The following is a 27,898-nucleotide window of genomic DNA, read 5'->3' on the forward strand; positions in this document are numbered from 1 at the left end:
CTCACTATCTGTCGATGGATCCATGAGTCATGTTATTGCTCTTAGATGTACAAAAACAGCATTGGGTGCACTGAGTCAATTTGGTGGGTTCTTTGTTAAACACTTTTATGCCTATTTAAGCTTAGGAATGTCTTTGTCTAGTCAGAGTGGCTCAGGAAGAATGAAGACTTAATCTGCTGCTCTCCAATTAATTTGTTAAAGAAAAAATAATGTACACACTGAAACTTTTTAAAGAGTAACTTCAGAACATTTACTTAAAAGAAATCCACAACAGCATCTTTCTTTCTTGTTCTCTGTTTCAGAGTGAATAATAGCTACTAAGAGGTTGCTAGTTTTTTTTTGTTTGTTTGGTTAAACAGTTTGTGAGAGTTGTTGAAAGTAAAATAATATATCAAATGGCCCAAAATTCAGTGGTAACAGCCAAAGCTTGTCACATTGCTAATAAATGGATTCCAATCAAACAGGAAAACTCTGCTTTTATGGAAACCACAACCATTTGGTTTGAATCTCCAACTTGCAATATCCCAAAGGTGAATCAGTTTGATCATATACAGTGCATCTGGAAAGTATTCACAGCGCATCACTTTTCCCACATTTTGTTATGTTACAGCCTTATTCCAAAATGGATTAAATTCATTTTTTTCCTCAGAATTCTACACACAACACCCCATAATGACAACATGAAAGAAGTTTACTTGAGGTTTTTGCAAATTTATTAAAAATAAAAAAACTGAGAAATCACATGTACATAAGTATTCACAGCCTTTTCTCAATACTTTGTCGATTCACCTTTGGCAGCAATTACAGCCTCAAGTCTTTTTGAATATGATGCCACAAGCTTGGCACACCTATCCTTGGCCAGTTTCACCCATTCCTCTTTGCAGCACCTCTCAAGCTCCATCAGGTTGGATGGGAAGCGTCGGTGCACAGCCATTTTAAGATCTCTCCAGAGATGTTCAATCGGATTCAAGTCTGGGCTCTGGCTGGGCCACTCAAGGACATTCACAGAGTTGTCCTGAAGCCACTCCTTTGATATCTTGGCTGTGTGCTTAGGGTCGTTGTCCTGCTGAAAGATGAACCGTCGCCCCAGTCTGAGGTCAAGAGCACTCTGGAGCAGGTTTTCATCCAGGATGTCTCTGTACATTGCTGCAGTCATCTTTCCCTTTATCCTGACTAGTCTCCCAGTCCCTGCCGCTGAAAAACATCCCCACAGCATGAGGCTGCCACCACCATGCTTCACTGTAGGGATGGTATTGGCCTGGTGATGAGCGGTGCCTGGTTTCCTGCAAACGTGACGCCTGGCATTCACACCAAAGAGTTCAATCTTTGTCTCATCAGACCAGAGAATTTCCTTTCTCATGGTCTGAGAGTCCTCCAGGTGCCTTTTGGCAAGCTCCAGGCGGGCTGCCATGTGCCTTTTACTAAGGAGTGGCTTCCGTCTGGCCACTCTACCATACAGGCCCGATTGGTGGATTGCTGCAGAGATGGTTGTCCTTCTGGAAGGTTCTCCTCTCTTCACAGAGGACCTCTGGAGCTCTGACAGAGTGACCATCGGGTTCTTGGTCACCTCCCTGACTAAGGCCTTTCTCCCCAGATTGCTCAGTTTAGATGGCCGGCCAGCTCTAGGAAGAGTCCTGGTGGTTTCGAACTTCTTCCACTTATGGATGATGGAGGCCACTGTGCTCATTGGGACCTTCAAAGCAGCAGAAATTTTTCTGTAACCTTCCCCAGATTTGTGAGTTCTACAGACAATTCCTTTGACTTCATGCTTGGTTTGTGCTCTGACATGAACTGTCAACTGTGGGACCTTATATAGACAGGTGTGTGCCTTTCCAAATCATGTCCAATCAACTGAATTTACCACAGGTGGACTCCAATTAAGCTGCAGAAACATCTCAAGAATGATCAGGGGAAACAGGATGCACCTGAGCTCAATTTTGAGCTTCATGGCAAAGGCTGTGAATACTTATGTACACGTGCTTTCTCAATTTTTTTATTTTTAATAAATTTGCAAAAATCTCAAGTAAACTTTTTTCACATTGTCATTATGGGGTGTTGTGTGTAGAATTCTGAGGAAAAAAATGAATTTAATCCATTTTGGAATAAGGCTGTAACATAACAAAATGTGGAAAAAGTGATGCGCTGTGAATACTTTACGGATGCACTGTAGTAACACAGATGAATGTCCTTTCTAAAGAGATCTCTTGGCATGTTTCTTTCTGTCTTTCTTTTACTTTAGCTTTTCTTTAGCTGCTCATGGTTTTTCACTGTGTTTCATTCTCTTTTTATTTTTTCAGTTTTGCCACTTTCTGCTTCTTTTCCCTTCCTAGCTTTCTGATTTCTTTGCTGTTGCAGAGTGCTTGGCTAGTCCGCTATGCCCCTTCATTGCTTTTGGTAAGCCAACTGCCTTTATTTGCCTTTTAAGAGCAAGTACAACCCCCTCTCGACTTTCCATCTGTTTGTCAATCTGTCTGTCTGTCGTTTTTGCTGATTGCTCAGTTGGTTGCAGGTGGTAGCGTCTTTGGCCTAAAATGGCCTGCTTCTTCATTGAGTTTGCTTTAGCAGGAATCCCATTCAACATTGGTCTAAAGGAGGATTGTTTTGAAAGTTGTCTTTTTCTTATATATCTGGAAAGTGATTGATTTACCTAATTTTAGCAGCACTTGCTCTATATTTGTTTATAATGGTAGCAATTAGTTACAAATATATATCAAAAGAGCTCTTAGTGTATATGGAAAATGATGAACTTCATTTCACTTTTGCCCGGTCTCTGGCTGGTGGCCCCATCAACAGATTAACATTTTGTGTCTAACACTTTCAGGGCATTTTAGAGGTACAAATCCAATAACGGATCTGGAGAAGTGGGGTCTAAATAATCCAAAAGAGAAAAGGAGGAATATAAAGTAGCTAAAAGAATGTACAAAAATTAGTTAAAGAAGCCAGAGAAGGAGACAATAACTGGGCTATATCTAAAGATTGAGAGGGATGTTAGGGTGGAACAAAAGAAAGTGTACAAGATAACAAAGGACAGATGTGCTGAAAAAGAGGATGAAATAATAGCACCTTTTATTAATGATGAGGAAAGAAACCTATAGGCAACTGCGGAACATTTGAAATGAAGGTGGCAGATATTTTCAAAACTTGTTAAAAAAAGAAAATGTATTAATAGTACAAGGACCATTTTGTGACCCAGTTTGTATACCAGAATGGAAGAAGTGAAGATGGCATTGGTGAAGATGAGCACAGGAAAGCAGTAAAGACCAGATGAGGTTTTGGTGGAGATGTTGAAAATACTTGAAGACAATGGAGTGGAATAGGTGATGAGAGTGTTGCAGACAATATGGAGAGAAAAGACAATACTAGAAGGAAGAGGAGACAGTGTCCAAATTAGTACATTTCTTTAAGAATATGTGAAATATTCAAGAATGTGGAAATTATAAGGAGGAAGCAATGACCTGCTCACCGCATGAAGTTTCCACAAAAGAACGTTAGAGGAATGAATAAGAGTAAAGAGTAAATAAGGAGCAATTTGGATTCTGGAGAGAAGGGAGCACTGTAGACCCTCTTGTTGATCTTTAGGCAGGGGATTGGAAGAAGGAGAGAGTTCCAGAAGGGTAGCAGAAAAGGTGCTTGTGCATTTGGAGAAGATATATTTACATTTACAAACATTTGCTTAGCGGGCTCTTTTATCCAAAGTGACTTAAAAAAGAGGTCAACATAATCAAGTAACATCAGTGTGAGGATTGTTTGGAAACAAGGGTTACAGGATAAAGGTAAAAACAATTGATTTTCCACACATGAAGGGCGCAAAACAAAATATAGGCTGGGTCCATGAGTCGTCCACAGAAATTGACCAAACAAGAGAGACTTCACGCACTTCTTGATTACGTTGAAGGAGTGTAAGTTTCGAATGAAGGTGGCAGCTTGTTCAACCAGCCAGGAGCTATGCATGAAAATAGCCTGGACTAAGATTTGATCCCACTCAAAGTGGCACCACCAGCAGCCATTCATCTGTAGATCTGTGAAGAAACATAAGACCTCAGAAGTGTCTCCATATATACGTACAGACCCACTGACTACTAGGCAAGCATCAAGGACTTGAACTTAACACGTGCCACTGCAGGAAGCCAGTATTGTAGTCTGAAGGGAGGAGAGACATGCGTCCACCTCAGCTGATTGAACACCGGACATACCACTGTATTTTGAATCATCTGCCACAGCTTGGTGACACATGCCGGTGCTTCTGCTAGCAAAGAGTTGCAGTAGTCCAGCTGTGACAAAACAGAAGCCTGGACTAGATGTTGTGCTGCATATTCCTTCAGATACAGTCTGATCTTTATATGGTAAGATACCTAGAGAGTTGGTTGCACCAGTGCTTAGATGGTACCGAGGTACTGATCTTACTAGTTAAGGTATTTTACAGAGAACCAAAATCGTAAGGCAGAACATGTTTTGGAACCACTGCTACTTTCAGAGTGAAAGTTGGTTTACACCAAGGATCCGCACTGTTATTCATCATTATCCACTGATGGGAAAATGGGAGGAAAAAGAAGAAGAATTTCCAATATGCGAAAGTAACGTACAAGAAAAAAATTGTAAATTCTGTTTTAAGCGAAACTTTGGTGTATGTCACATGTTCCTTATAGTATTGTTTCTACAAAAGTCTGCATCAACAAAGTTACTGCAGTCTATAATAAATTGTGTGCTTCTCCCCTGCTCAAAAAATACAATTTAAGGGCTGATGGGGCGGCATTATGATCATCATTGCTGCCTCATTGGTCTAATATCCTAGGATCATATTCTTTGCCTGGTCATTGTGTGTGTGTGCAATTTGCATGTATATTTTTCTTTGGTCACTCCAGTTTTCTTTCCACATCCCAAAGATATGTGTTTGAGATTAACTGATACACCTAAATAAGCCCCATACAGGTGTAGACGCATGTGTGCCAGGGCTCTGCGATGGACTGAAACACCATCCAGAGTTCGTTCCCACCTTACAGCCATTGCCTCCAAGATAACCTCTATCCCCCTACTGCTCTGAAATGGATGAAGTGAGCCTCAGAATATCATGTGTATGTTAATGGCTGATCCACTTTCTCTTTTGCTTTTATTAGGCCTCAGAAAGAAGTCTACGGCCAAGACCAGAAAAAACCCACTCCCTCCATGAGAAAATCTTGCATGAGATCAAACAAGAACGAAAGCTACGCCCTGTGAAGCCTCCATGCTGTAATAGAAGAAGTACAAAGATCATTTTTTTAAGTTGTATTTCTTGCTGCACTGCTATTGTTCTTTTTAATTAACTGTGCTGAGGCTGAGGTTATCTATTTTAGCCTATTTTAATAGAGCTATTAAGCTGCTGTGCTTTGTGACATGAAGATACAGGGTGCGTTGCAGATTGTTGTAAAATCGTTTATTGAGAAAAGGCAATGCTTATCTTGCCAGCCTGCTGCCTATAAATCATTTTCAACAATGGAAATGGCTATATGCTGGATTAGCATCCCATCCAGAGTTGGCTCCTGCTTCATCCCTTCTGCACAGTGACTATGTAAAGAAAAGTGTTGGTTTATAAATGAGATAAACATACAGCTACAACAGCATCCAATGTGACTTAAAAAGTGGCTCATTTTATGGTTTTCCTGATCCTCATTTAGCTCATTCACTGATTGATTTTAATTTTTTTAAAACTCTGATTCATCAAAAATGTATTGAAATTTATAGATTTATGCTCATAAATCACTAATCACTCAGGTCAGATTCACTAAATACAGTATAAATGAAATGTATATAAATTTGTCTGTCTATGCTGGATCATTGGCTCGGTCAAATGTTTTACAGATTTGGTGTCCAGATTTCGAATCCTGGCCCACCCACTGTCTCTGTGGAGTTTGTACCTTTTCCCATGTTAACTTTTTCTCAGGGTACACTGGCTGTCTTCCCACTTCCTAAGATATGTAGGATAGGTTCATTAGTAATTCTAAATTGGCCCTATATGGCTGAATGTGTGAGTGTGCCCTGTGATGGACTGGTGCCCTGATAAGGATTCATTCCTGCCTTGTATATGATGCTACTTGTGGTCAGCTCTGGTTTCCCGTCATTAAATATAAAAAAAATTTTTTTGAATATTATGTCTTCTCTTTCAAGTATACAATTATATACAATTCATGCAAGAATTCACAGTGCACATGATTTATAAATTACAGTATACCCTGAGTACAGTATACTTTTCCTTTAATAGAAGGTGCTCTACTATACTGTACATGACTATACATAATGCTCACTGGATCACTCACAGGCCTATCACTGTGTCCTTTTCATAAAAGGTGGCCAAATGTTTCAGACAATTGTGAATATATGGTGGAAGCCATTTTAAACAGCAGAATGATGTGAAAGCATTGCTCAGGTTCCTGTTGCTCAACTCTGGGTAATGAATAATCTGAATATTGGGGACAATGCACTGAAACCAACCTATAAATTATTTTAGTGGTGAGTGAGAAAACTATTCAGAAAGTAGCTTGGCAAACTGAAGTTTAGGAATAACTAGCCTCCTTGAAGCCACACATCTATATATATAAAATCCCTATGTGCGTCCAGGTGTCCGTGTGTGGGTGTCTTCTGATGAAGTGCGCATGTGCGGGGCACGGTGCGAAGCGCGATATTACTGTCAGAGAAAGTTAGAGGCGTTTTACGGAAATACAAACCAGTATTACTGCGAGAGGAAATTAAAGGTTCACAATACAGTGACGCATATTACAGCCACATACAAGCCAGTATTACTGTCAGAGGAGATTAAAGGCATGTTACCGACGGGCATGCCTGTATTACCGCCAGAGAAAATTAAAGGTATATTACGGACGTACAAGCCAGCAGACGTACAAGACAGTATCCTTCAATAAGGGTGCGCACAAAAAGGCGAGCCTCAAAAGGGCAACCTCAATTGGGCGCAGCGAATAAAGGCGAGCGTAAATAAAGATCTGCACCTTTGTTGCTCTTCACATATTCCAGAGCCATTTGAACTAAATTATCTATGAACGCCTTTATTCGCTGCGCTCAATTGAGGTCGCCTTTTTGTGCGCACCCTTATTGAATTGAGCCGTACAAGACAGTATTACTGTCACAGAAAATTAAAGACACACAATACACGGCGGCAGCCCACGAAGAACGGTCAGCTCAGCAAGTAAACATCAACAAAAGAAAGGCTGAAAGAAAGAAGAATACGACCAACAAAAAGAATGAGGTCAAAGTCCCTTGCCATTTAATATAGACTGTTCCTACTAATGTTTATGCACTACTGTTCTAGCGCCCGTTATTGTAACGGGCTAAATGACTAGTAAAATATATAAGTCTGGAAACAAGCATGAGGGAATTTTGGTTAAAACTGGATGGGGACAATTAGATGGTTCACTGAGTTGTTGAAGTGGGAAGAAACTGGAGCACCTGGAGGAAATCCATGATAATACAGGGAGAACATACAAACATTATACAGGAAGGACCTGGGATGTGGACCCTGGTCTGGAAAATGACATGATATGAGTGAGTGTCACATTTGTAAACCAATCCAATGCCACATGAAAGCAGTGCTCAAAGTAGGGGTGGTGATTTTGAGCTGCACAGATCAGTTAACCTGGTCTAACAGACTCCAAGCTTCTTTGTATGATGAGCAGTCAAAAACATTTCTCAAAAAACCCCTAAAATGTGTGTCAGATGTGCCAAGAGCACATTGCATGACTTACAAATAAAAATAACCTTTTTAAAAAAATAAACCTTTCTGGAGCATCGGATTATACATTGGCATTTTACGGCATCAATGGATGAATGGTAAACATAAACGATATATTGTCGCAGGTGTTGTGTGTACTCTCTGCTGTTCAGTGTTATGACGGTAGTGTAGGAGTCAAAGCAAGTGTGAGAGATTTGGCAGTAAATTATGTATGTGAAGTAAACAGTGTGTCACACTCCATCAAAAGGACTGCTGTTAAATGAGCTGATGATGAAGAGGCGCAAGAGATGCAGATTTCAGTGCTCAAAACACCTGACTCAACAAATCTACCTAACAACACCAGTAGAGGCACAGATGAGGCGGCACAACATCCACCTTCTGACTGCATGTCTAAATGAATAACTAAAGAAATTTACCATTACAGTCTAATCTGAAATGCAAACATGCCATGACAAAACAGCCACAGCATTTTAACACTTTGTATATCCAAAGACTACAATGCTTATCTAAACTCTGTTTGCTGTTGCTGTGTCATATAGTGATGCATTAGTTAAAATGACAGAAAGATATCATATCAGACAGAGGCACTTCTAAAATGTGTGCAGAGTGCAGAGAGGCCACCTAATGAAAGCATTTAGCCCCGCCCTTTCTGGTCCTGCCACCATAAAGTCCCAGAAAGAAGAGTTACTTTCGGCCAGAGCAATCCGTGAGACGATGGAATCTTACCAAATTCTATTTTAGGGCTCTGCACCAACGAGCGCTATTTTCAGTTCTTTTTGTTTATTTTCGTGTCTTGGGACGAATAAATTGAATGACCCGGGTGGCGCCTGAGCTGTCATTACCACACCTGGCCACACTGCACATACAGTATATTTTGTCTGGTTTTGTTCGTTGTGTTACCTATGTATGCTGGGAAAAGACATGTACTTATTGGAACAGTGTAATTCACTTCTGGAGCTGCATGTTTATACAGGCTTCTTAAGTAGACATGTGAGGGATTTTTAGAAAAATATCTCTTTGCAAGTGCTCCTGTGAAATGCAAACTTTAGTAAGTGACGAAAAACAAGAGCATGACTGGGTCTGTGCACCAGAACCATTCTAATTATATGTCAGAGTTTGTTGTAAATATTGAGGACCATATAGAAAGATCACCTGTTCCGTGTTCACTCATGAATGTCACTCTTGATATACCCATTCCAAGGCATTTGTCTTGTGCACTAAAAAAACTTACCATTTTTTATTCAAACAGACAACATTTACAACCAATACTATGATCTAATATAGGAAATTTTAATTAGAAAAAAAGTAGGAAATTAAAAAGGCTGAGAGGGGAAGTACTCGTATGACCATGAGGGTCTCAACTTGGTCCTGAGAGGCCAGTGTGCCCTTTTTATAGCAATAATTGGAATTTGATATTTATTTGTACAATTTATTCCTATTCTCATAATGCTATCAGTGCATGCTCCCAACTTCTTCATAATGAGGGCAAACCACCAGAATGTTTAATGGACTTGAATGAAAATAGTATTCCATCTATCATTCTTTTTTATTTTCTTTATTTTTTCCTATTCAATTTTTCCTTCATTAAATTATAGTGTCAGTTTATCTGTTGCCTCAGTTAGATGGCATTTGCTATAGGATTCTCAAGAGAAGAGCTAATGTCTGTAAATTCTATTGGAATGAACGCAGTGTATTTTATTACTACATCCATTACAAAATACATTGCAAATAGATGGTGCATTGCAAACATTAGCACTGACTATGCCCAACAGAGAGCAACTGTTAGACAAACAAAAATCATCACAATATATATAAATTTTGTGCCACACTATTCATAGGATATATATGATTTGCTGATCTTATTCCTGGACCATATCAATTTACATAGCTGATAATTGCTGAGCAGGTCAAATTTAGTGACTACATGCAGCAAAGTCATGTTTGCCCCTTTTTCTGACTGTCAATTGCATGCCACTTGACTGAGGGAACAAGTCACTAACTGTTCACCTTTGCAAATTAATGACAGACTTTGTCTGTGGTGCAGACACTGTGGTTCAGTCGTTTAAATTTCTGGGGACTACTTTCGCTAATACATTAAAATGAGACATGCACATCACCTCCATCATAAAGAAAGCCAGGCAGAGATTGTTCTCCCTTTGCCAGTTTAAGAAGCTTGACATATCAAAGCATATGTTGTTAAATTTTTACTCCGTCATCGTTGACAGTATTGTGACCTTCTCCATCACCATTTGGTTTCCTTCTGCCTACGCTCTTTCTAAGACTTGGTTGCAGCAAGTGATTTGTCCAGCATTAAAAGATCTGTTCATCGCCAGAGCGAAAAAGACAGCCATCTGTACATTAAATTGCCATCACAGAGGAGGTAACGGTCTATCGTAACCCAAATTACATGCAATCTCTGCAGCTTGTTTCCTCAAATTATTCAGATTCTAAATAAACTTAGGGTTATTCCTAACTGTTAACTGTTGAAGTTTGTTAGTGTTTTGTTCAAGAAATGGTTGTATTTGTATAGTGGTTTGCACAGTGTCAGGTTAATGGTGGGTTGAAATTGTGTTTTCTTGAGTTGGTTATGTCTTATATCCCATGTTTGGCACTTAACCAAAGTTGATTCTGGTAGTTTTCACATGCTAGCAATAAAATGATTCTGATTTTGATTGTACAGCGGATTAGCAGTTACAGAAAGTTTAGCCTATCATTCTTTCATTTTTTTTGTGGTACCTAACACACGAGACATCAGATAGATGAGCTTCTGTTCTGTTTGTGATGTCCAAGACATCTGTGTTCCTTATTCATCATTGCTGCATTATATGAATTGTACTTCCGGATGAGTAGTCATTGGTTGTCAGCTTTCAAACATACAGAGTCCATCCCTACAACTTAATGCAAAATATCAGAATGAGTCATGGACGAGTTTGAGTCAGTCACTTGGTGTGCCACAGTTCATGACTGGCCTTAATGGGAGCGCACTGCCAACTGCCTCCATCTAACTATGGCTATGTAAGCAACAGCCTTGACTGAAAAATTGCTTGAAAAGTCTTCTACTATAATGTGACATGGCCTTAAAAGGTCTTTTAAAGAAATTTGTACAGCTGTTCAAGATCAAAACTGACCCTCTTATTTTGTCTTTTCCCTTTAAACTTATTAGCCGTCTTTCACTTTGTTTGATTTCTGGCATCCCACTTCCAAATCTATCCACAATGTCTCTGGCAGGCTCACAAGCTGGAATTTAATTGTTTTACAACTTGCTGAGCTATGCTTCTTTAGTCATGAGATCATCAGCAGAACTTGAATATTCCACATATCTCCAGAGCCAAATTTGCCTTTCACTATTTTAAGTTGGCTGTCTGGTGCTTTTTCATTTTATTTTAAAGCAGCAAATTAGGAGGAAAGAATATGCCCTGTCACATTCTTGCTCATGGGAGACAGTTGATGGGCTTAACTAAAGAGAATGATAAGCTGGAACAGGGGTTGACAGTGCTTGTTCTTCTTCCTCTGCAGACCCTCAGAAGAAAAGTCTTCCTGATACCCACACCCCAGCCTCCAGTACTGACCTCGCTTCCGTCTCCTACCCTAAAAACATGCTGATTCCTGCCATTCCACTATAAAGCCGATGTACTGCCTGATACAGTTCAGTTGAGTTGTGGAATCAGTCTGTTAAGATTACTCCTTGTATTGTTTTCTTACTCATATTATTCAAGTGTACAGGGTAGCTAGCCCAACCCTTTTGCTTAGTTTTATCTTGGTATTACACCCTGATGAGATTCGCTACACGCTTGTCATTAAACTGTTATTTTAAAAGATGTTCAGAAGGAAATAAAGATAAAAATCTCAGCAAGTGAATTAAGATGACTTAATGAACTTTTAAGTGTAAAAGACATAGTCAACCCTACTATATCATAGACACCTAAATCCATACAGTTGGTTATTTCTGGGTGAACAGACATGATGCCTATATAGGTAAAAGAACTAACAATTTTAAACCTTTTGAACTGAATTGAGAGTCAAAGAGCTCCTGTGTGTATGGTGATTGTTAGAGAAGAAGCTTTTCATTTAAATTAAAGTCTATGCTAAAGCTTGCAGTAAGGAAAGCCAATAGATTAGCTCACAGAGATCACATTTCACTGATTGTTTCCTGTCATAATTTTCAAAACACCTACCAAATTGTGTTAGGTATAACTGTCGCTTTTGACATTTTTTGGTGAATGGCAGGGTTTACATTACTTTTTAGGAAAAAAGTGCAATTTGTCGTCTTACTCTTTTAGTCTCAGCGTGCAAACATTTTCACCTTGATACTTATTAGTGTCACTTAAGGAAATGTTTGTAATGTTATTTATCACTCAATGTTCTTAGTGAGGGTGCTGAAGTAAACCTGTTTTACTACATCCAAAAGTTGGACTGTCAAGATATAATTCTTGGGATAGTGCATGCTGAAGTAAACCGAAGTCGTGGTCATGTTTATGGAACCAGCTTGAAAAGATGCTCACTTTCTGACATAGCACACTATCAAGTTGGATTTGATAAAAGCTACACTGTGATGAAAGATGCATAACCATAGTGAATAACAATGCTTACATACTTAAGAAGTATTAAGAGGCTTAATGTGTGCCACGCCATTCCCTATCCCATTACATTACACTACTAGGCAGGGTGGATCCTTTGATTCATACTGTTTATATCAAACTCAGAGTCTGCTCTTAGCATGTCACTAGAAACTGAGTACTCATTGAACCAGGTAACTTGTTCACGTCTTCTGTTCAATTTTGGTGCATATGTGGCCATTGTAGCCTAACTTTTCAGTGTTTTTTAGCTGACAGGAGTGCAATTAAATGTTGTAGTTCAGAGACACAAAGCAGTATTGATGTGCTATTTGTAAACTTTCTGCTTGAATGGGTTTGATCAATATCTTCTCTGACTCCTTTTATTAATAGGTACATTTAGTCAATAAAAATATCAGATATTGGATTTTTTTTTGTTTATCATAATGTTCCCTACAAACTGTAAGACATATGTTTCTGAGGTGATGGCACCACCAAGTATTGGACCAACAGGCATACCACGGTCAAAGTCACTTAGATCACCTGTCTTGCCCTTTCTAGTGCTTAGACAACAACTAAACCGCTTGACCATGGCTGCATGTTTAAATAAAGGTACAACCACATGATTGGCTAATTAGGGGAGCACTATTTGTGTTAAAGGACACTATATTAGGTACACCCACTCATTTAGTCTGTATTATGACAAATTTGTTTTTATGCTTTTCTCTCAACATAAACATGTAACAGTCTGTACTTGGTCCAGCGCTCCGCTACCCACTTACAACTTAATAACCATGGATTTCCACACCAAGCTGCACCTAGAGTTTTTTTTTAGCTGACATAAATAGTAGTATTTTCTCCATTGCTATCAAACATTTTTTTTATGAAATTCTAACAGTTTTGTAAAACATGATCTGTTCTACCCAGTTTTTTCTTTAAAGAATTGGATTAATGCCTTTCTAAGTTGTTGCCTAAAAATGACTTGGTAAATGCCATTGGGTTGTTCTCACTGTGCTTGAGTGCTATTTTTTTTTTTTTTGGTGTGGGGGGTTGAGTTCTCCAATTATGTTCTTACATCCCAAACACTTGAATGTTTTGTTAAGTTAGCAACTATAACTTGTCCCTTGAAAAATGGATTGAAGAGTATAAAAGAGGTCAATGACAGATAAAGATTTGGGGCGACACTGCAACCCCATATTTTGCAAATACGAAACAATAAAGAGCTTTTCAGCAAAAAGCGATGTCTCTGAAGACGCAAGCCTGAAAATAGACTGCCCAAGAGGATGACACTTCGGGTTAAATAGAAGCCAGGCAGGAAGAGGCGGGTCCAGGTAAACTGACACTGGAAGTGACATCAGAGGTGGTGGATTGGCAAGAAATTACCACCACCAGAGTCTTTAAGCTGTTTCCAAGGTGCACGTGTGTGACATTAGTTACCATAAGTTGATAGCTATTTAGTTAACAATACAATTGTATGTTTTTTTTATCTTGTACAGAATAATGATCCCATGTGTTTTGGGGTTTACCTGTCTCAGTCACTACAATACCCCACTGTCCATTATTCTCAGGTTTTTTTTAGCACTTATTGAGCTCTGTAGCTACTGACATGTCTGCAGTGTTCTGACTGGTTTTAGTAAGCTTACTTCTAGTGTACAGAAAATTAATCACTATTGCAGCTAACAGATTTCTGACCTTTTGTTTGCAGATTTCGGCTCTTTACCTTGCATCATTCAAACCTATTCCAGTGATGTGAAATCCACGTCCTGCATTGACCTTTCTGTCCCTGATGGTGCTGGTCGGCCACCACCGCAGAGGCCAAGGGTTTTGCTGAAGGCTCCCACTCTCGCTGAAATGGAGGAGATGAACATCTCTGAGGTAAAAGTAACAGCCTGTTTCCTTAACTGATTCTTTCTGACCTGCTTGCGTCTTCCTTGTGCCATTTGTATTTCTGTTAATGTTTTCTTTGGTAAATCCAACAGGATGATAATGTTGTTTAGATAACAAGGTCCATTATTTAAATGAATAAATCTTGTGTTGAGTGCATACAGTCACTCATTTAGCCAGCCAACCTTCTTGCCACTGACACAGTTACCCACCACATAATTATTTTACATTTTAAAGATGCTTTTATAGTACCTGGTTACAAAAGTTAGTAGAGACAGGCACAAAGCACTTTGCAAGTTTGAAAATAAAAGAATACATTTTCATTTTTTCTTTAAGTGAAAGAATCATACCAGTGCTGCTCCAAGCTGACTGGATGCCATTTTCATCTGTTAAAACCGTATGATTTTTATACAGAATAGGATTATTTGTTTCCTAACTCAAGTAGATGGATGACCCTTACACGTATTTAATGGATACATGTTTTGTATTTTTGGAATGCACTAATTTGCAAAATTATTTTTAAGAAAATTGTACATGGCATTTCCATTGTGAACTTAAATGGTTATATATTTTGTGTCCATGTTGTGTTGCACTTGTAAGTTGTTGTGTTGTCTTCATATTATTATTCTATACTTAAACTGCTTTACATTCATGAAGCAAATTCCTAGGAACACCGTACTAATACTCGGGGTTTTTTCTGTGATGGTACGTGGTAGTACTGTATACTGGCACCTCAGCCGTGACAACTGCTCATGGCATCAACTAGTACATGTATTCCAGTTTCATCAAGTGAGTATGAGCGTGGGTTTTCACAAATTAATCTAATTGTTACTCCAATGAGGGCCTTGCTAGTGACAAGCACTGTTTCTGCACTTTAGAGCATTAAAACAATAAAGATGAGAACAGGCCATTCAGCCCAACAAAGCTCGCCAGTCCTATCCACATTTTTCTTCCAAAAAAACATCAAGTCGAGTTTTGAAAGTCCCTAAAGTCTTACTGACTACCACACTACTTGGTAGCTTATTCCAAGTGCCTATCGTTCTTTGCGTAAAGAAAAACTTCCTAATATTTGTGCGAAATGTACCCTTAACAAGTTTACAGTTTACATGAAGTATACGTACATTTACAAGAATTTCACAGGTTTCCCCTTGTTCTTGATGAACTCATTTTAAAATAAAAGTCTCTATCCACTGTACTAATTCCCTTCATAATTTTAAACACATCAATCATATCACCTCTTAATCTTCTTTTGCTTAAACTGAAAAGGCTCAGTTCTTTTAATCTTTCTTCATAATTCATGCACTATAGCCCAGGAATCAGCCTAGTCGCTGTTCTGTGGACTTTTTTCCAGTGCTGTTATGTCCTTTTAGTAGCCTGGAGACCAAACCTGCACACAGTACTCCAGATAAGGCCTCACCAGTACATTATAAAGCTTGAGCATAACCTCCTTGGACTTGTACTCCACATATTGTGCTGCATAACCTAACATTCTGTTTGCCTTCTTAATGGCTTCTGAACACTGTCACACTAACACTTCTCTTCATATGATTGGTTTCTGAGTGGACTTCCACTCACATGCATTGATCCTGTGGATTCATGGCTGTTACAAGGATGCAGATCAGCCATTGATAGTCAAAGCAAAGAACAAATTAGGAAGACTGCATTTGATGAAAATATGCAAAACGTTTGCAATTTTCTTTAAAACTCAAATTAAGCATTGATTGCTTTGTGGGACTACATAAAAACTTTGTTTTTTTGCACCAAATAAACAAAGCATGTAGTGCTAGTACTCTCGGTCCCTACTGTATATACCCTCACAGTACATCAGACTTCATCCAAATGCAATGTATGCGTACTGTCACCTTTTTGTTTGCAAAAAGAGCACTACTACATTTTACTCTCACAATCAGCATAAATTCTTCAAGGGATGGATTCCATAAGATACTCCTTTGAGATTCTACTCCATGACATGATTGTTTCACACAATTTCATTCATGCTGCAAATCTCCCAAAGGTGTTCTATTGGTTTCAAATCTGGTGACTGGGAAAGGCACTGAAGAACATTAAACTCATTGTTGGGTTAATTTAACCAGTTTAAGACACCTTTTGCTTTGTGCCTTGGTGCATTATCATTCTGGAAGTAGGCATTAGAAGATGGGGAAATTGTGACCATAAAGGGGTGCACATGGTTAGTAACAATACTCAAACTGCCCATGGCATTCAAGCAATGATTAATTAGTATTAAAAGGCCCAAAGTGTGGCAAGAAAATATTCCCCACACCATTACACCACCACCACCAGCTTGGACTGTTGACACAGGGAAGGTTGGACAGATGGATTCATGCTGTTGGTGTTTAATTCTGACCTTACATTCTGTGTGCCTCAGCAGAAATCAAGATTCATCAGGCCAGCTTATGTTTTTCCCAGACTTTCATTGTACAGATTTGGTAAGCCTGTGCCTACTGCAGCCTCAGCTCTTTCTGTTCTTGACAGACAGAAGTGGAACACGACATGATCTGCTGTTGTCACCCCTGCAACTCTCAAGATTCGATGTGTTGTGCATTCTGAGATGCTTTTCTGATCACCACAGATGCACAGAGGGTTATCTGAGATACTTCAACCTTTCTGTCAGCACCAGACTCCTCTAAATCTCTCTCATCAGCAAGGCATTTCCTTCTCCAGAACGTCTGCTTACTAGATATTTTTTTGCTTTTCATACCACTCTGACTGTAGAGACTTGTGCGTGAAAATCCGAGGAGATCAGCAGTTACAGAAATACTTAGACCAGCCCATCTGGTACCAACAATTTTTCTGTGGTTGAATTCACATTTGTTCCGCTAACTTTGACAGGACCAATCATCTTATTAAAACTAGGGCTGGGCAAGTTAACATGTTATTATCGCCAACAATTATTTTATCATGCGTTAACACAGATTTTGTTATTATTATTATTTTGAAAGCCTCAGTCTTGCTAGTGATCGATAGAGATCAGTGATCTTCTTGTTACAGCGCTTTTCAATACCCTTTTGCTAGAAGGAAAGTTAGCTTTGTTGATTTGACCTCGATTCCCTGCATGTGCATGAGTAGCAAAGAGCAAACAGCTTCTAAAATGGCATGTGACTTTATTTGTATTCTCGCTGAATTGGACTCTGATTTGTTAGACTCCGATTTTAATGCAAGTGATCTGGAGATGTAGATCGAAAACAAAAGTGAGGTAAAAATTTTAATCGTTGCCCAGTACTAATTAAAACATAATTTATTATCATGAAATTTCACACCTCACATTTTTTTTTCCTTAATAGTTCATGAAATAATGAAGGACATGCTCCCACCTGCCTATGGAACAGCTTGTCAATCAAATGTTCAAATACTTTTGAGCCCCTGGAAATTTTGGGTTCGGGGGGTTATGCGGAAAAATGGCTGTCATTCCTAAATGGCTTATACAATACTTTTGGTAAACCCCTCAAATTAAAGCTGAAAGTCTACACTTCAATCACATAATAATTTCTTTATTTCAAACCCATTGTGGTGGCATGCAGAGCCCAAAAGGTGAAAACTGTGTCACTGTCTAAATACTTATGGACCTAACTGCAAATTGTACATTGCAATGTAATTGTAATGCACTCATACAGTACATAAACGTTTTGTTCACATAATTTCTGATTGCACAAGAGTGCTCTATCAATTAGTACAACAACTCAATACATTTTCCACCTCTGACAGGTTAAGTTGCCTTTATTTTACATTATTAAACAGTGGTCTAACACAGGGTAGACAGAGCTGCCCTGGGCTCTTTTCCCTCTGATTTCTCGTAGGAATAAATTCTTTTTTCTATGAAAAACAAGTGCAAGTTTAAGAAACAAAATCTAGGCAGCCCATATTTAATTCATTGCTTAGCATATCCAGGAGCTCTTTTTAAATAGTAAACCCACCTAAAGATTCCAATAGATTCCTTTCCCTTTTAAAGCCAGAAGTGAACTGAGATCCCTTCATCTGTGGCTTCTTTCATTGTGACCTTTGGCCAGCCGAAGAAAAGAGATGGATCTGTTTGTGGAAACAATTTTATTAGGCTGGGCAACCTTCCTGCCAGTGCTGGTGACTTCCATGGGTGTTTCTTTTGTATGACACTTCTTGTCTTCCCCTATAAAAAGAGAAGCGCTCATTTTGAGGCATTCTTGCCTTCGCCTTTGGAGTTTTCTCTGGACTGTTGCCTCAAACATAACATTGATAAGAGCGTTAAACAGGGCACTTAATAACATCGTAACAAATACTGTGCTTTAGCATGGCACCATATTGTCCCTATTGATTATATAAATTAGCATATAAGATGATTTTTAATAACAATTGTGTTATTAGAACATTGTGTAAGCCAAGAGTGACACATTGCAAATAAGAAATACATAACAGTAAAGGTTATGAAAAATGTTTGAAACTAAATATCTAAATATTAAGGAGACTGTTTGAAATATAAACTGATTATTTTCTCAGTATTTTCAGATGCTGTCTAGGAGAACTCCTCAGGGGCAAATATCAGTTAATAAAAATTTATAAAATCTAAGAAAAGTCCAAGCAAATCCAGGCAGCATTGTTTTCTGCACACAAACCTGTTTCTATGAAAAACATGAGACAGTCAAGCAAGTGAGAGCTGTGCTTGTCATAAACTGGGAATACATTTACAAATAATCAAGCACACACCAAAACAAAAAAAAAAACTCAGTACTCCGACATGGGAAGACAGATTTATATTGGCTAAACAGACCTGTCTCATGAGATTTAGTTGACATTTATTTATTGAAATATTTTACTGTATTGACAGAATTAGAAGTTGATGATGGTGAAAAATAAATGCAACAGACAGAACATGACAAAAGCAATAACAAGCATTTCCATTCTAGTGCCCCAAATTATTAAAATAATTAACATTTTTTTAACCTTGTGAATCACAGCTAGTCCTTTATAATAACTGAAAGGACTGAAAAGTGACTTGCATAAAATGACCTACATGCAGATGTGGGTAGAGTAGCCAAAATTGTACTCAAGTAAGAGTAGCGTTACTTCAAAATAATATTACTCAAGTAGAAGTAAAAAGTAGTCATCCAAAAAATTACTCAAGTAAGAGTAAAAACGTATTTGGTGAAAAGACTACTCAAGTACTGAGTAACTGTTTGAACATAATAAATTATTTTTTTTTATAAATGTTGTAATAAGACAGACAAAAATATAAAATAATGTGTAAATTCTGCTATTTCCAAATAATAAAATAAAAAATGAGTAAAAATAAATAACATCTTTACAAAATAAAGATGCACAAATAACACAAAGTTCCAAATCTCAGTTTTTCACAACAAAACCTTTGAAGCCAATACCTACAATAGGTAACATGTATGTTTGAACAGTGCAAACTACTTGCAGTGACAAGATATACTGTATACTGCCAGTATAATACTGTATATTCACTTTGTGGTGTAGCGGGTCTGCAGCTTCAAAAAAAAAAAAAGAAAAAGGCCAGTTTCAAATCCATAAAGCTGTGTCACTCTCCGTAGGCGCAATTGCACGGCCGTGGGGAGTTAATGAGGTAGCTGGAACGAGTCACACCTGCACGTGCGGGTACGATCGTTCTCAATTGCTTCATTGGCTTTCTGCGGTGTGTGATTAAGGTCCACGGAGATGGGAGTGTATATATACGGGTCGGCACAAAAAAAGAAGAGGGAATCAAAGAAAAGGAGAAAAGAAAAGCGTCTGTAGGGGACTGGCATCATCACACACTTGCCCTCCAAATAGCATAGCTGATAGAAAATAACATTAGAACAAGGCAGCTTGTGCACGTACAAGAAGTCTCACTTTACCATGACTGTCTGTATCTGTGCATGTTTGGTTAAAACGTGCTTGTTCTTCACTCAGTGAAGTGATGGTTAAGCTTCAGCAGGAGTTGGCTCTCAATGTTCTTGCAGTGAAGCTGTGACCCTTTAGCAGTGAACAGGAGCCCCACATGACTAAAAGTCTCTCACAGGCTGCAGACGCAGGAAGTTTGTGTGTAATCATGTGACTGCATGGCTACGTCTGATTGGTGAAATGGAGTCATGTGATTATTGTTGCTACGTCTGATTGGTGAAACGTAGTCGTGATTATTGTTGCTACGTCTGATTGGTGAAACAGTCATGCAGTAGATCCACTGGCGACTTCTCTCTGGCAAAAATATAAGCGTATCTAATGTGTAAATGGAAAAAAGTAACGAGTCGAGTGTTGCCCAATGTAGCAGAGAAAGAGTAGCGTTTCTTCTTCACAAATATTCTCAAGTAAAAGTAAAAAGTGTGGTGCAGTAAAACTACTCTTAGAAGTACAATTTTTTTAAAAGTTACTCAAGTAAATATAACAGAGTAAATGTAACTCGTTACTACCCACCTCTGCCTACATGGTGATGTTAACATTATAGTAGAGGACCATATGAAGCAGTGGAGTGATAAGTACATACTGCAGGGGCTAAGCATATGCTGCCTCCTCATCTTCTACTTTGCATTTCTTTACATCTGCCAGTTATTTCAAACATAGTTGAAGACTCAGATCATCTAAATGTTAAAGGGTTGTCTCACTAATGAAATGGAGAATCCTTTCTGAAAGATGATATGAGACACATTTCAGCATTTTAAAAGTCAAATCATCTCACTTACAATCACAAAGCAGTCAAATTGTATCCAAAGATGTTAGCCTCTTACCTCAACCCCCTGCACTCATTGCTCTAAATTCTTAAAAGGAGTTCTCAGCTCTGTGCTGAAAGACATTATATTGATAGAAAAGTATCTGGGCCAAACTCTAACTCTCTATCATTTACTCCACTTCAATTGATTGCTAGTCACAATCGCTCCTACATACCTGTTTAAGAGTCATTGTTTCATCTTTACCTTAAATTTATATGCTTTGTCAGAAAAGTGCTGAAACAAAGTTGCTTATCCAAAGTAATATTTTGTTCTTGTTTATCTCTTATCAAACTGTTATTGAAGTAGTTAGGATGCTTTAAATATATCAAGAAAGTACTCCCGTTCATCTTCTCTCTCTTTGGAAATCTTGACTTTTTATGCTTTCAGATGATTACTTAATTTTACATTGTTTATTGGAAAGGATAAAAAAACTGTTGCAAAATTGAGAGAAGCAGCAGACTGTCAAATAGCCCTTTGGGGTCCAGTATGTTTATTGGTATGTACATGTATCTTCCACTATATCCTTGTTTATAGGTACACTAGCTGCATGTGGACTTCGGGACTAAAAAACAACCCAAAGACTCCCTAGCACTTTTACTTTATTCATGAATTTGGAGAGGCATCAGCTAACTCTTAAAAATTACGCAGGGCAGAGGACATTGAACCACTTGTGCTTGCTGCCCCACTGACTTTCCTAAGCGGACAATCGCGATGCCATATCTTAGCCGTACTGCTGGCATAGGAGTCCTTTTAATCTTTGTCTTGAGAAAATACTTCCAAATAAACAATGGATTATTGAGGTGCTGAGGTGTTTCACTTGCACGTTGTTGAGCCGCGGCATTTGCTTCGTTTCAACATTGTGTCTCTTCATCTGTGTCGTTAGCACTTTATTGTTGTTGCATGGTGGCATTTACTACACACAGGCCTTTCATAGTGAAAGTGAGGTGCATGCAAATGCCAAAAAAACTTAAAAGTGCATTCATGCACCATCTAGTGGATGTGCTTGAGCGTGAGCAGAGTGGACTGATGCACACACACACACCCACGCACACACAAAGAGGTCTTTCATTTATATATGTCTAATAGAGTCAATGGTAACGGTTTAGTTTAGGTAACACAATGGTAACACTTTAGGTACTGCAAAAATGCTTTGGCTCTTCATAACACTTACAAAGTATCAGTAAGTTGTTTATTCATCTCTACAATGTGACCTACCAACAATACGTCACTTTGGAGTGGTTTGAGGTGGCTTAACTGAGATGCATTTCTCTTGAAATTACATCTTCTTATATAATATGCTACCGTGGCTGTCCGTTTGTCTGTCCAGGATTTTAAATCACCTGTAGCTCGCAAACCATTTATCCTATTGACCTGAAATTTGGTACACATATACTACGTGACGTCTACTGTCCGCTTTCGGGGTGATGATTGACCTCCAAGGTTATTCCTCTTTTTATTTTATTTTATTGTAGAATCAACTCTCAGCAGCGATCAGCAGGGCAGCTGTGCAGTGCATGTGTATGAGCGCCGTTCTCACTCCCTACCACCTTCACCGTCATTTCCCCTACCTCTTCATATCTTAAATCATTCTCAAGGCAGATTGAAGACTTAAGTGTCAGCTTAACTGCAAAAATTAAGGAAAACGTGCTAAGTAATTACAACACAAACACTGACATAATCAGTTTTAACGTGAAAAGATGCCGACGAAAGAAGAAAAGAAGTGGGCCACTAGGGTGGAGAAAAGAAGAGCTGCTCAGGAAGCAGCAAGCGCATCAACCTCTGAGCAAACAAATGCTAAACATACAGAGAAAGAGTATGAAAACTATGAATGCTCAAGTCAAGTGTATTCACTGCACGTTATCATGCAGTGCGCCGTTATTGGTAGTTAGTACAGTATAAGACCTGTGAATCCTTTACATTAGCAATAAATTTTACCATCATGTCAACATCCCACGTTGAACAGAGATGAATAACCCATCTACTGATATTTTATAAGTGTTACGAAGATCAAAAGAAGTCCGTGTTAAGGTCTTGTTACATGAGAGTAAATGAGTAATAGATTCATTTTTGCACTACCTAAACTAAAGTGTTCCTGGGTCAATATTATCACATACATAGTGTACAGTGAAATTCTTACTTGCATGTGCTAATCAGCATGCAACATGTTGCTACTCTCTAGCACCATGATCAGTGAAAATAACAACTTTACAGCAATATGTGTTTGTAATGCCTCATGGTGACTGCCCTTTATTTTTTTTGTTTGTGTTTGAGGAGGGTTATTGTTTAATATTTCTATATTTCTTGAGCTTATGTGAAAGGTTATTTTTCTCTTGTGACTAATAAAGATCTATCTATCTATCTATCTATCTATCTATCTATCTATCTATCTATCTATCTATCTATCTATCTATCTATCTATCTATCTATCTATCTATCTATCTATCTATCTATCAAAGTGACATAGAAAACAAGTTATAATACATACAAGAATGATAAAAAGCTGCAAACATCAAAAACAGCAAAGAACATGATTACAAATCAAGCAAGAGGAAGTAGCACCACTACAACTACATATATAAACTATTAACTAGACTGAGACAAAAATCAGTATCCAGACCTTTTTGTCATTACAACAGCAGCTATCTTCTACAAGAAAAACTAAGCCATTTCAAAATATTTAATAAAAAGGTGCAAGACGCCTAAACAACAGTAAATTGGGTGCAGTTCAAATAGCCAAAGGGAGTCCATTCCACAGCTTTGGAGAAAAGAAAGAGAAGTATTGTTCAAACTTGGCACGTCTGGCAAGAGGAGGGACTGTCAGCAGACAGGCAGAGGCAGTATGGAGACTTCTTGGAGCGACATATAGCGGTGAACTCCCTGTTAAGTGCCATTTCAAGCAGGACTGAAGATTCTGACACATTACACCACTCATAAGTTGTTAAATAAAATTTAAAGAACTTTATTACAAGACTTAGGCAAAATAGCAAATATAATTAACATATTAAACTTGACCTAAGTGATAATCCTATGATAAACTTTCTTAACTTAATTTACTGTAACAGTATATAACTGTACGGTAAGAAAACTGTTCTCCACATCCTGCTGAGCAGCAATAACTTGACCCAAACCCCCTTTACCGAATTAAGACTCATTGCAGGACAGACTAATAGAGCACTTAGTTATTGCATACAAAGGAGCAATTAACCAACCAATGCTTCTTATGCCTATACTTTCTAACATATAAACTATACCTTTATATCAACTACACATATTTCTTCTAAAATATACACTATATACAATTAATTTCATAATACAGACAATTGCATATTTTTTACAAATGTCTCTTACATATCTGGAGAGACCCATGAGAGGCCGGACCATTAAGAGAACCTTAGGTCAATACCACAGTGTTGAACTGCATCCTTACAGCAACAAGAATGATCTATCTATCTATCTATCTATCTATCTATCTATCTATCTATCTATCTATCTATCTATCTATCTATCTATCTATCTATCTATCTATCTATCTATCTATCTATCTATCTATCTATCTATCTATCTATCTATCTATCTATCTATCTATCTATTATGAAAGAATCAGTCTCAACACACAAAGAAGGTTTGGGCAGCCACCCATATATTGTCCCTGGCTGCAAAAGGGTCATGAATTAAGCAGTAGTGCTCTGGTTGAGTTCCAAGCAGAACTGTCTGATGGTGGTGGTTTTAAATGTGAAAACCTGGAAGTGATGTAATCTAACGGCTGGAGCTGGAAGTGACATCTTTCTGGAAATGTTGTTGTTGTTGTTAAATCAGGTAGGTTTTCCCGTATTTTGCCTGCAAAAGATAACAGAAGTTGGTTTAGCGCACCCTGCCACCCCCTGGCCTGGCATATAATTTCCTCTACGTGGTCCATTTAGCTTCCTCCTAATCACACATGTGTGATACTATCTATCTATCATTTACATATGGTGTATGAATATCAGGCAGCAGAAAAACAAAACACTGTAGTGCTCAGGTGTTACTAATATGTCACATTCTAGAATATTGCAGCGTTTAATTGTTATTTTACACCTTTGAGAAGAATATTCAGTATTCTGTTTCCCCCATTTGACTTCATTTATCATTTTGTCTTCTTCCCGTTGCATAAAATTAGAAAGAAAAGGCACTCTTATTTCACATTTCATTATAATTCTGCTATGAGTTATCTATCTTACCTCGAAACCCCCTTTTTACTTACCTGAAAAATCTCAGAATGTATTTAGTACAGTAGTAATCAAATCATTTGGTGCCTTTAGACATTCAGTACTATCAAAAATATGTATCCGTCCATCAATCTGTCCATCATGAAACCATTATAATGTAGTTTAGGACCATGAGACCTACCACATAGTACTTAAAAGAACAGATCACAAGTCGAATGCCACCTTACTTATTTAGAAGAGCAGACATATACAATACAACTGGACACCAAGGAGGCAAAGGTAAAACCAAGTGTGAAAAGGAATGCGTGGAAATCATTTCCAAAATGCAGTAAAGATGAGATGTCTGTTGAGTCTGGATTTGAATGTGGGGTTTTACTTGCTTAAAACAGCTGCTGTTTACTTATACTTTGAACTACTTTTAACTGGAAAATGAAATCCATCTATCGTACATATAGGAATGTGTTAAAATATATCAAAGTCAGTACATTTCTGTTTACATCTATTAAGGGCAAAGCAGTTCTTTCATCATTTCCAGGATGCTGTTTTTAATTAGGTTTTGGCAAGCAAAAGTGTTGATAATGAATCCACACCACCCTAAACATTAATATATAATGCTTTTCTGGAGCACTAGGGAACACAAAGAGCAGAGGAAACAAATGCTAAAGAGTTCTTCTGCTTGCCCCAACAGCATTCAGTGATGCCCATTCAGCCCTTATGCCAGCTTCAGTCCTCAAATCTTATGCTTTGAGATTCTTCTCAGGAGTAAAATAACTGTAATGTATGCCTGTCAGATAAAACAAAATTCAGTAAGTTGAAAATTAAATTGCATGTATCTGCTTCATTATTCATATCCCCTGTTTAGAATTTCCAAAGCAGCAAGACTAATTGATGAAGACTGCAGCTTTCCTTGAAACAACAAAACTGTGTTTGCTATTAATCCAGTGTTTTGCCTAGTGGCTGAAGTGTTGGGACTGCAAAATGAAAGTTTGCCAGTTTAATATTCCATTTCTTAACTCATCGTGTGACCCTGGCAGATTACTTGACTAGCAGTGAACTTTACTGCAATAACATTTTAGTTGTAAAATGCCAAAAAATTATGTTCACTATAGAACGGTACTCCATAAAATAAATGTTTATTTTAATAAAGAGATATGTAATATAACACATAAAGATCTGGCTGTGTTGTGTTGCCTTTTCTTTGTAAGAGTATCACTTTTTGCCAATTCTCTGATTTGAGGAGAGTTTAGAAAGCATTAGTGTGTTAATACATCAAGACACATACACTTTATAAAATAAAATGCTTCTGTTTGATCATTAACCGATAAATTTGAAATATTCTGAGGCCTTATTCTGGATGTCACTGATGTAATTTGTCTCATTATCTGGCAATGTGGGAAGCTGGGATATGTTCTGTACATTTCAAAATGACACCTTTTCTCATAGACTACCTTTTTGTTTTGTGTTACAGGAAGAAGAGTCCCCAAATGGGGAGATTAGGAGAGTGGCCAGCTCACCGGTGCCTCTCAAGCGCGATCGGTCCTTCTCAGAACAGGATCTGGCATTCCTGCAAAGCGAAATGGCCGCCTCTCAGTCTGAGTCTACCTATCTGGCCAGGATGGGTGAACGTACTCGATCTGGTAGTATGGTGAATCCTACCAGGGAGCCAATGATTAGCCTGCAAGGTAAGTCTGTCCAGTTTGCTCCTTTGCCATCCTAAAGCCTTTAAGTTCTTTGATCCAGATCACAAGAATTTCTGTTATCACAATTATGTGCAGCTTTTTCTTGAGAGAAACACAATAAAAGCAAACTAGCTGAAAAACAGATTACCTCTCTTATCCACCTAACTTTTCAGGATTTGTCTTTTGTGGCTAGAGTTTTGCCCACTTTTGCTCTTTATCTCTTGTAGCATAAAGTTTTTCTGCCTTTGAGACTCCCATGATTACAAACATAAGCATTATGTGACTATGATCTTGTGGCTTTTACATGACCAAACAGTGTTGGCTCTTAGTGGCCCAGCCAAGTTTAAGGCTCTGATAATATCGGCCATTTAGAGACGTTACCAATAGACTTATAACTGGAGTGCACTGCTATATCTAATAAGCCCAATAAGCTAAGGATGAGACGTAATGTGTTTGGCCACTTCTGCAATTTATCACAAAGTTCATAAACAAACATGTTATCTAGCCATAGTCACTTGGGCTTTAATTTCCTTCTATGTGTCATCTGATATTTATATGGTTACTGTTCTTTCTTGTAGTTGTGGAGGGATTCATCTCTCCCCACTATTGTGGATTTCCCCTTGGGATTAATAAAGTATCTATCTATCTATCTATCTATCTATCTATCTATCTATCTATCTATCTATCTATCTATCTATCTATCTATCTATCTATCTATCTATCTATCTATCTATCTATCTATCTATCTATCTATCTATCTATCTATCTATCTATCTATCTATTGTGCCTCTTGAAATACAGAATCTTGGTGCATTTCTAACACTTAAGCGGAGAAAGCATTCACTTGTGTCGACTGACAGCTCATTCACATTTAATTACAAAATACATTCTTCCATTTTCAAAATCATCCTACCCTAGTCAGGATTGTTGCCAGCAAGCAGCACTAATCCATAACCAGCCTGTCACAGAGCACTGTTATGTACAAGTCTACACATTCTCACACTGTGACCTTAGAGCTACTAAATGACATAAGTGTATGTCTCTTGACTGTGGACTCCTAAGATAAAAGCATAAAAAGGTAAGAGGAGCATGTATACCATATACTGAAGGAGCCACAACTGGCAGGAAGTAGTTACAGCTCCTGAGACACTGAAATATTAAGGCT

At 38.1% G+C, this 27,898-nt stretch overlaps 1 protein-coding gene across 1 annotated transcript in view; it reads left to right on the forward strand.

Moving 5' to 3' along the window:
- The window catches only part of spire2 (spire-type actin nucleation factor 2), a 177,212-nt gene that overhangs the window by 125,806 nt on the left and 23,508 nt on the right, over positions 1 to 27,898 (forward strand). Inside the window, exons 10-12 of the mRNA XM_051932367.1 lie at positions 5,115 to 5,238; positions 13,976 to 14,145; positions 26,523 to 26,736. Of these exons, the coding sequence (XP_051788327.1) occupies positions 5,115 to 5,238; positions 13,976 to 14,145; positions 26,523 to 26,736 (508 nt within the window). The remainder of the gene's footprint in view (positions 1 to 5,114; positions 5,239 to 13,975; positions 14,146 to 26,522; positions 26,737 to 27,898) is intronic.

Source organism: Erpetoichthys calabaricus, chromosome 9, assembly GCF_900747795.2.
Source record: "Erpetoichthys calabaricus chromosome 9, fErpCal1.3, whole genome shotgun sequence".
NCBI classification, from domain to species: domain Eukaryota; kingdom Metazoa; phylum Chordata; class Cladistia; order Polypteriformes; family Polypteridae; genus Erpetoichthys; species Erpetoichthys calabaricus.